Source organism: Apteryx rowi, unplaced genomic scaffold (assembly GCF_003343035.1).
Source record: "Apteryx rowi isolate R43461 unplaced genomic scaffold, aptRow1 scaffold_104, whole genome shotgun sequence".
NCBI lineage: Eukaryota > Metazoa > Chordata > Aves > Apterygiformes > Apterygidae > Apteryx > Apteryx rowi.
The window spans coordinates 1,739,905-1,750,278 of record NW_020447242.1 but is presented as its reverse complement, the minus strand read 5'-3'; the positions used below and the strand labels follow the sequence as shown (position 1 = coordinate 1,750,278).

Below are 10,374 nucleotides of genomic sequence, written 5' to 3'. Positions count from 1 at the left end.
CCTGGGCTCCCAGACCCTTGACCACCATCCCCAGAGCTCTGAAATCCTGCTTGATGGTCTCCAGTTTGCCCTTGGTGTCATTGGCGCCCACATGAAAGAGCAGCAGTGGGTAATAGTCCAAAGCATGGACAAGCCTTGGCAGTCTTTGCATGACATCTCTCACACGAGCACCCGGCAGGCCACAAACCTCTCTAGACAAGAGGTCAGGTTGGCAGATAGATGCCTCCGTCCCCTGCAGCAGGGAGTGCCCCACAACAATCACCCGCCGCTTTTTCCGGGTGTTCCGGCAGGGCACAGGGTCTGTTGTCCCAGGTACTTCCCTGGCAGCCATGCCCATCTCCTCCTCATCCTGGAGGGCACTAAACCTGTTCTTCAGCTTCAGGTCTTCAGGAGGAGTAGGAGCCTTTCTCCTCCCACGAGCAGTGACCAGTTTCCAGCCTTCTTCTGTGATGTTATGATGTACCGTGTCACACGGCACAGAGCCCTCTGGCAACTCCACTGCTGCGGGGGGCTGGGACTCCTGGAGCTGCACAGTCTCCGAGAATACCCTCTCTATCTCCTGCTCTGCTTCTCGGATGCTGCGCAGCCTACTGACCTCCTCCCGTAACTCCCTTACCTGACGACACAACTCGTCAACAGCAGCACACCTCCTGCAGGAGAACTGACTGCCAGCCCAGGCCTCCCGGAGAGGCCCCAAGCACTCCCTGCAGCCTGAGACCTGTAGAGCTGCATCTGCTGTCAGAGGGTCGGTCTGGGTCCAAGCCTCTGACACAGCATCTCCAACAGCCGCTGGGGAACGCGCTGTGCGGCGTGTCACGACCATACTTGAGGAAGCGTACACCACAGGGATCAGAAACAAAGGTCCCTTCGCACGTCCCTTCGCGCGCCCTTCTGCGCAAACTGCTGCGCAAACTGCTGCGTCTGTTAGCTGCRCTCTRGGAGCTGCGCTCTAGGCCTGGCTCTTATATAGGCCTCTCCCTAGCACTGACTCACAGGGTGCTTGACCGCCCAATCAAGGGCCACTGGGATCAAAGGCCCCAACCCCCTCTGGTCAGGGGCAACCCAGAGAGCTCGTTAGCAGCAGCCACTCCTAGCTGGAGCTTTTCCCACGAGCTTTTCCCAGGAGAAGTCAAGGCCTCCTGCAGTTGTCCTTGCCTAGCTTCCCCTTTCCTGTTCACAGCGATCACCTTCTAGGTCCTCGGGGGTCCTCAGAAAGCCCACAACTTCCACAAGATCCTCAAGTTCTAGTCAGAGCCCAACCACTGCTGCGCAAACTGCTGCGTCTGTTCGCTGCCTCTGTTAGCTGCGCTTTCATTTATCTCATATATCCTCTCATTTAGAATAAAAAGCCCTGTCCTCAGCACCATTTCCTGAGTGCCACAGCTGGAATGTTCTAAACTTGCATTTCAGATGGCTTGTTTGTTGAGAAGATCAGCTGGTAGCAGATATAGGATGACCTTTCATGGTCTGGCATTGCATATTGCTAAAGCAATGAATTTAATAAAGAAATTTATATGAAGGAAGGCACAAAAAGGTAGTTAAAATTTTACAGCTGAATATCTAAGGCACACTTAATGAAGTTCTATTTTGGCAACTTAACTTCCTAATCTTTAAATCAATTTTGGCACATTTACAATGATAGTATCTGAATCAGGTAAATTCTACTGCATATTTATGCCTAAGGCATGAAAATTATGCCACTACATGTTGTTCAATGAAATGAGGCCACCTATAACAAAGGTGTTACCAGAAAAAAATGCAGGTGATTTTTCAGTTCAAATTTTTACTTTATACTTTCAAATTGTTTCATGAAATTATAAAAGGTTAGCAAACAGTTTGAAAATCAAACAATGAATATTGGACTGCTGTCTTTGTCATTTCCAGTTTCCACATTTGAGTGTCAGGACTATCAAGAAAAAAAATCATCTCCAATCTATCCCTATTTCAACCTTTTGCTAGTACAGCTAAATACATACAATCCAGTTTTTAGATCACCTGATTTCCTTCAGAAACAGTCTTTCTTGCTGCAAACTTAAATATTCGTTCACCCAAAGGTTGCTTATCTAATGCACACTTTTCATTTGGCTCCTCTCAAGGCTAGCTTTTGAGAAGTTAGTTTCTATATGTAGAAAAATAATCAGTCAATAGAACATGTTTGCTGAAGGGCTGGCAAACTGAATCAGTTCAAACTGAATTCTCTTTTCTAGTAAACTAAATGCATATCTTTGAAAGAGTATAGTTGAGTTAGCTATGACATCCTTTGAAAATCAACCTTCACACCATGTTCCAACACTCACATTTGAGGAAGAAGAGCTGTCTGCTCTAAAAGATAATTCATTCTTGACTCTGCCATAGCCCTTTCTTCCAGTCTTCTAGCATTGAAGAAAACTCCCTGACCTAGGCAAGCGTTATCACTGTGTAAAACACCACAGTGATACTATACAACAGTTACAAGAGACGAAAAAATCACCTACTTGGTGTCCCAGATGGGATAGTGAGAAGTGTGTAAATTGCATGTTGACCAAATTAGAAGTTAGCAAATTCTATTTATTTCTGTTTATTCTCAACTACAAGCTCATTTTATAATTATATGCTTTTACAGTGATAGCCCAGGCATAAGAAGAAAGTATGGTAAGTTCTGTGGGCAGATCCCAGGCCACTGCCAAAACAAATGAGCAATTGACAACAATTACCAAGAGTAGCTCTGTGCTGGGCTAGCTGCCCTTGGGCCGTGACGTTTTCTTCAAAGCCTGGAAACGACTACAGTAGGGTATGAGAGATGTGACTCTCTACTCAAGAATGCCTAGGAGAAATGCCTAGAGGACTGGGAAGAGTATCTGCATGAGACAAGGAGCTAGAACAAACAAATGAATGTTTGAGTATAAAACACATGAAAAAAATCAATGATACCCTTCTAAGAATGAAGACATTTTTTACAAAACTATTTATCCATGTGCAAACAGGTCCTCCAAAGGGCAAAATTTTTCTCTTAGATGCGTATGATGAAACCCAACATTGTTATCCCATTCTTAGTAACAAAAATATGTGGGATTCCCCTTTAGTATGGATAACAAACTCTACTCCTACGGAGAGCACAAAATAGTAACACATAGTACTGCTACTTAAATCCAGGAAAATGTTTTCACTGTAGAAGACAGAACTTTTTCTAGTAGCTGTATAAGAACGCATTGTTCAAGACAGAACTGCTTTGCATGGTAAGCTTTTGAATCTTCCAACAATAGCAGAAAAAAGAGTAATTACAATATTTTGACTTGTTTTTTAGCATAGCCACCTGTGTATCTAATTTCTTTGAAAATAACAGTATATACTATATCTGAGGATAAACTTTACTGTTTCTATTCCTATTAAACTCCTGTTAAAGTTAGTAAAAGCTCTCCTCAAGCAGATATCACAAATTTAGAATTTCAGGAGATTAACCAACTATAGTTTAAGTGGCATTACTCAAGCTTTTGCTACAAGCTATGAAATAATCTGAAGAATTTAGGAGAAGTCAGAGAACAAATGTTTTTCTTTTAAATCCGCAAAAACAATTACTTTTTCTGTTTTATGGTAATATGCAAGCCAATGACTTAACTCTGTTTTTTATTGACAACAGTTACTTTATTTTTTACTCACAACATTGAGTGAATCACAGAATCACAGAATGGTTGAGGCTGGAAGGAACTTCTGGAGATCACCTAGTCCAACCCCCCTGCTCAAGCAGGGTCACCTAGAGCATGTTGTTCAGGAGCAATTTTTTGCATGAAAAAGTATGAATTATTGCAGAATTCACTGAGCAACCAGTCGTCTGTATCATGCAGCAATTTTAAGCATCTTCTAACTGAATGATTCCCAGAAAGTGAATAAGCACAACTACTACAAACAGTCATATGCAAATAGATATCTGTATGATTATCTATGTATAAATGATAATTACATGACCGTATATTCTACTTTTTCTTTCTGTGATACTCTTCGCTCTCTGGAATTTAAAGAATAGGTGTCCACAATTACTACCATATGTGAAAGCATATTCAAAAATATTTTTTTCTGTGTTTACATATCTCTGTACTCGATATATCATAATTGTTTGCAGTTTCATTCGATTGGGATTTTAGCCTCTTTCTAGAGAGGATCACTTACGTACAGCAGACAGTTTTGCAAAGCAAAAGCAGTCTTCGCTTTCACTTTTACATTACCTACCCATGCTTAAGGTGGGGAAGTGTGGGTATAGAACTTCCAGCTGGAGAATGGGAAAGGCTTTTTCCCCTGTAGGAAGTCATTGTTGTGGGTGACAAGACAAGGAGTTCTTCAAGATGGGGATGAGAACCAGAGATAAGCCAGAATAAGACACTGCACATAAACAACTGCTGTTTAGTCCTTCACCTTTTGGTGGAAACTGAGAGAAACGCTGGCGCTGCACAACACAGGAGGTGGTTGAAGTGTCACAGCTAGGAGCTTGCACTATAAACATACTCATAGGTACACAGAGAACCCTTATAAAACCACAGACACTGCAAGCCTCACCAGGCACCCACTCACTGCATGAGGTACTTTCATTTGTGCTTGCAAAAGGTCTAGGGTAACAAAATGCCAATCTGCCATTATGGTACCAGAGTAGTAAAAAAATACATCCTATTTTTTTAAAGAAAGCAATGCTGTTACTGACTTATTATGGAAAACATCTCTTCTTGATTTTTTATTCCTTCTGACACCTCAATATTCTCTCTCCACCATTTTCTGTACTCCACTGGGGAAAAAAAATCCCCTAAGTCCTATGTTAAATCAAATAGGCTTTTGTTTCATCCCTACTATTTCATGTCTTTATGTCACCTAGATAAAACTACTATTAGTACTTTCTGCCATTTCCCATGCTGACTTTCTTACTTATATTGTTCCAATACACTGTAAGTTTTTTTGGTTTAACTGCTCTGAGGCAAGCCTTATACTTCAACATATGAATAGGGACTCCTTGGAGATACTAAAAATAAGTTATTTATAAATAAATAAACTACATTATTCAACACTAAATAAGGAGCCACCTTTGTGATTGTTTCAGGAAGTCCCTTTTCTATCCCCAGAAAGAAATGAAAGAATAAAGTGCAAGTAAGCCCCATGGTCTTGAGGATCATATTTACAAGCTAAGTTTATCAGACTTTATCCAAACTTGTATAGCTCTTATGCAAGTTGACACTCTATCACTAAGAAAGAAATTCATATTTTACAAAATTTCTGGATCATATATATTTAGTATTTATTTTCATTTTCTCATAAAAAGAATATATTTCTAAAACCCAAATGTTCAAAATAAAAAACATAGAAGTCCCCATCTACATACTACAATTATCACTGCAAACTTGAGTATTTGAACCTAAAGAAGACAGCTTCCCTTTATAAATCTGAACATGCACTGGACTACTGAAAGGACTTTTGTAATAATCTACATTTCCTTTTAAGTTCAGATGATGTTTCTCTAAGAAAACTGGGAAAAAAGATTCAAGAATCACTTGAAAGTTTATAAAATCTAACTGGCTTCACACAGTCAGGGAGAAAATAGATAAAATTCCACTAAAATCTACATACTTGCACTTGTTTATAAATAAACAATTTTTTTTCCAAAGACACCATGAAAAGAATTATTCTAAGCTTTCCACCTACAGCTATTATTGCAGCACTGGTCTACCCTGCTGCAGTTTTATTACAGGAAAATCATTGTATTTGAAATTGTTCTAACAGAACAGACCGACAAATACTTCCTGTTTTGCACGAAACAGTTCTTCTTTCAAGCACGTTTCACTTACAAGTAGCGCTAGGAAATTTCAAAACAGAAGTATTAACTCCAAATACTCCAGCATGCCGGCACTCTCACTGACTAGGCAGTCACTGACTGTATCTATACCACAACGGAAAAGGCCAAGGACCATGCTCAGGCCCCGGAGCCAAGCAGAACGGCGCAGCTGCTGGCAACACGTTATCATCGCCCCCATGCAGGCCAGGGTGAGCAAGCCCACGCTGCTTCCTGGGGAGGGCCGCAGCACAGGCTGCCCTGAGCCCTGCCTCGGCACTGCCTGAGAAAGCGCTTTCTGGTACAGGCCAAAACCACAGCAGGGAACATCAGCCAGTGCTCAAACCTGGTGGTGCTGGCTCTTAGTGCTCTTCTTTTTACTAGACTAGACACAACCAGTGGTATTAATTTCTTAATTTATGGCTTATCCCCACTTTGGTATGACAGTTAAACATATGCATAACTTTAATCATTAAAGTATTTTCACAGACTTCAAACGGACCACTAACATGCTTAATCTTAAACATATGCCTAGGCATTTACTGAACTGTGGTTTCTGTTTGGGTATTCTGGATTGGAGAGAACGTTCAGTACAGTTCTGAAAACTTTGTTTCCTTGGAGTTAGCCTATATATCATACCTGCAGCATTAGTTCTTCCTCTGAAAATATCATCATATGCTTTCCATTGCGGGGTCACCTGGTAGGCATGAATGAACACCACAAAAACCACTACCAAGCACATTAACGGCACCAGAGCAGCAGTGAAGAGAGCAGCATAGGCATTTGGAATGAAGCACCTGAAGAGAAAATGGAAAATAATGCTGTTTATAAACATAAGAGACAACTTGAACAGTAATGAGTGAAATTCCAAATATAAATTTTTTTGACTTTACAAACCACAAGTCCTTTAACTCTCTTCCCAGAGTAACCTTGATAGGATGCATTGCTTTCCGATGGTTCTCATCTCCTGATCATACCTTAGTAATATAACATTTATACTTGAATATTATGCATATTGTATTTTAGCCTAACCAAACACTGATGAGATTTAAACCCATGCAATGGAACAAATCATATTTTAACAAACTCCATGCATGCTATATTTATTTAATGTGATCACTCTTAGTCACCAAAGTTTAAAAGGGCATTATGCAATTTTCCATACTTAGCTCCTGAAACCACAAATTAAATTTTGAGGAATATTTTTTTTAAATAAAGGAACTAGTCTTAAAGGCAAGATAACTATTCCTCTTCATGTTTTTGGAAATTATATGTCATTTGCACACTGAAGCCAAATGCTCCCTCACTCCCATTTTCTTTAATTGTTCTGTCTCTCCTTACCCTTTTCATTTATTAAAGTTATAATTATTTATAAGGATGTGACAGTCACATGAGTTATTGCTGAAAAAAGGAGTCAAATTATGCATATAAGACTATGACATGAAGGATATGGAGATGATAGTAAGAGAGAGATCTCTACTGTATGAGAGATCAGGGTTTTCTATAAACTCCCTTGAGGTCTGAATGTGCTTTACAGCCATTGACCTACACCAGAGATGACGCAAAACCAAGCAGCCCAAGGGACAGCTTGGGAGTCAGTGTGTCTAGAGACTATGTGATCACTGCTATCCCTATTAAGAGGGTGTAACTTATCCAACCCTTCTGTTTGTCAGGTCAGCTCTGCTAAGTAAGTTTAGAGTCAATGCTTGTGTAATATCCGTGTTAGAAGAGCCTGAATATTTGTTACGCTTGTATACCTTCTGGGTTTGCCTGGGTGCACATGCATAGCCTGTCCAACAAATCCTACAACCTCTGCAATTGCATTCGGTGCCAGTTCTTTTAGAGCCTCAATTCAGTACATTACAGCAATTCCAAAACAGTTTCCAACAGAATCTAGATACCTTCTAGGACTCTCTTAGGAAGGTATAGGCTCAGCCAGACCCCAGGCTGCGATACCACCTGATAACAGCACTAAGCAAAAAAGTAAGCAACAGGGAAAGTGGGTTCTCTTTAGTGCAATTAGGGTGTTCATTTCCTACACATGATATCTAATCTGCTTCATCCTTCTAGTTTTTAATATTTTTTAGGTATTAAAATTATTTTTCTTCCTCAAAGTATTCTTGAGTGGTCCCAATTAGCATTAAGAATGAAGGCACATTACCATAATCTATACTACTTTCAGTGATTATACTGAAAAGAAGACAAGAATCTTAGCACAGGTATAACCTGTTTTCTGTAAAATCTTTTTCATGTTCTGAAAACTGTATCTTTTTCAATTTGATGAACTTTTTTTATATTTCATGGTTCACGCTTTCTGTCATAAAGCTTTCTGAAAGGCTTAGAAGGCTTTTATGAACATTCCTTTATATTTAGTTAATGAAAGCTGCATAAAAATGAAACCCACAGAAATGGATCAGTCTTACTAATATTCCTAGGTCCTTGTTCTAAAAAGACATTGAAAAATTACATGGACAGGGAATACACAGAGCCATATTAATCATTCCCAGGGATTTCAAAGCTGACTTTGGATATTTTTTTTTAAAAAAGATGGTCAGCAATTCAAGAAAGACACTGTTTCCTGTAAGTTTTATTCACACATAGCCCTTACATATTGAAAGATGTCTTTTATGCTGGAAAACATATGGGATAACATTAAAGGAACCAACTAAAATATTTATTGTGCTACATGCTAGTGGAACACATATTTTATTACACTATCATGTCATTTGTCAGCTGGAACTATTGTATGTCCCATCTTCCTACAACAGGAATAGAAGCAAAATATCCCGAAACTCCATCAAAGTTGGAGGTCCACAATATAATATGTTATGGAGAAAGACCTAGGAAGATTGATATGGAACCTAGACAGAACCACATAACTACCAGCATTACTTGTTTAAAGAAGAACATTAACTCCTGAGTATAACCTTCAAGCAAGTCTTTTATTTTTTAAACAGAGTACACTTTGCAAATTAAGTCTTTAATCCATGACAGACAGAGCTATTGTGAATAATGAAGGTGTTTTTGTACTTCTGCCTCTGGTGAGTAACTATCAGGTTTTTGTTTGGTTTGTTTAGAATCTGAATAATACTAAAAAAAATGGCTATCAGTTGAATTAGGTGCTCTTGTGCAATGCCTTCTCAGCAAATAGCACGTGTAAAAAAAATCAAACGCTGATAGGCTCTTCTGAAACTCTCATTTTGTTACAAAGCTTCTGTGACTCTCTGTTAACACTTTCTATTACTAAATCATTTCCCCTGCACAAATTTGCATGTTTTTCTGACATTTTTTAGAAGTTTTGTTACCAACTTCCACTTTTAACACTGAAAGGCCAACTGCTGCCTCCACTCTTGCCCTTCCGGATGACTGTTATCTGATTGGAGACTCCTGTAACCTGGGACTGTCTTTGATTGTTTTGACTTTGTTCTGATCACTGACTTTGTTTTGATCACGGATTTTTTTTCACTGCTATAAAGTTTTCTGTTCACCTCAACAGTAATGTACTCCCATTGGCTCACCCCCCTCCACTACACCAAGCTGAAGTCATTTCTTTGCACTGTCTTCAAGACTCTCCATCTCACAAAATCTGCAGAGAGATTCCAGCTACACAAGATAAGGGAGGCACACTTTTATTTTTCCTAGTATTTTTAAAGCAAAAAGAGAAAACAACTAGCATGATATATACTGGAACTACTTGTTAACACAGTTACACAGCTAATATTAAAAAAAAAAAAGTAAAATTTCTAAGAAAATAAGGAATTCTTAATAAATGAGGAAGGTATTCAATACGAATACTGTCACTCATTGTTCCCTTCTAAGCAAGAAAGATTTCAAATAGCTCAATGTGTTAAAGGCATAGATTTGTTCTGTTATTGTCATGCCTTGAACTCTAAGGATGATCTCCTTCAAATGCAGCTTCAAACTATGGAAAGTTAAGTTTGATGAAGTATTGCAACTCTTCTGGTTTATCAAATACCTTGTGTCTTTTAGTTTAGTTAGCAGGCAGCCACCTTTCTGGCTTCTGTTTTATGAATTTCTCTCTGGATCTAGACCTACATTTATTTATTTATTTATTTATTTAATCCAGGGCATAAAGCTTAAGAACTCTTGAGCTTCTCCCTTGCCTTAGACACAGCTGGTTGGCAGGCAGAGAGAACTGTGGCACCATGTGAGTTTGCTCATACTGCTAATGTTACATCAGGAAGTAAAAGGCAAAGATCAGACATATGAATTTGCAATTGTATTTGTATTTCATCATCTCCATGTAGAGAAATAAGGCTGTATACCTAGAAAAGTAATGAAAGTCAAGGCTTGAAACATTTATTCATCTTTACTCAGCAAATTCTTCATCAAGTGGATGAAATGTTGCTAAAAATGAAAATAGGCAAGTTTGACTGCAATCTACACTAGCTTCTTGATGTTCACACACTCCAGGCTTTCTTAAACAGCAGTTTGCTTTTTTCCAGATTTGGCATTTCTATGCACTGGGATTTGGCTTTAGTGTGGAAGAAAGCCACGTTATCTTTGATTAGGCACTGCATATTCATTTTTAGAATATGCTCATCAGTTTTCTACTAACTGTGAAGCAG

General features: G+C 39.2%; 1 protein-coding gene across 1 annotated transcript in view; it reads right to left on the bottom strand.

The window, feature by feature from the left end:
- Window positions 1-10,374, bottom strand: part of LOC112966773 (G-protein coupled receptor 98-like) — a 200,341-nt gene that overhangs the window by 56,653 nt on the left and 133,314 nt on the right. Inside the window, exon 34 of the mRNA XM_026067216.1 lies at window positions 6,425-6,582. Within this exon, the coding sequence (XP_025923001.1) occupies window positions 6,425-6,582 (158 nt within the window). The remainder of the gene's footprint in view (window positions 1-6,424; window positions 6,583-10,374) is intronic.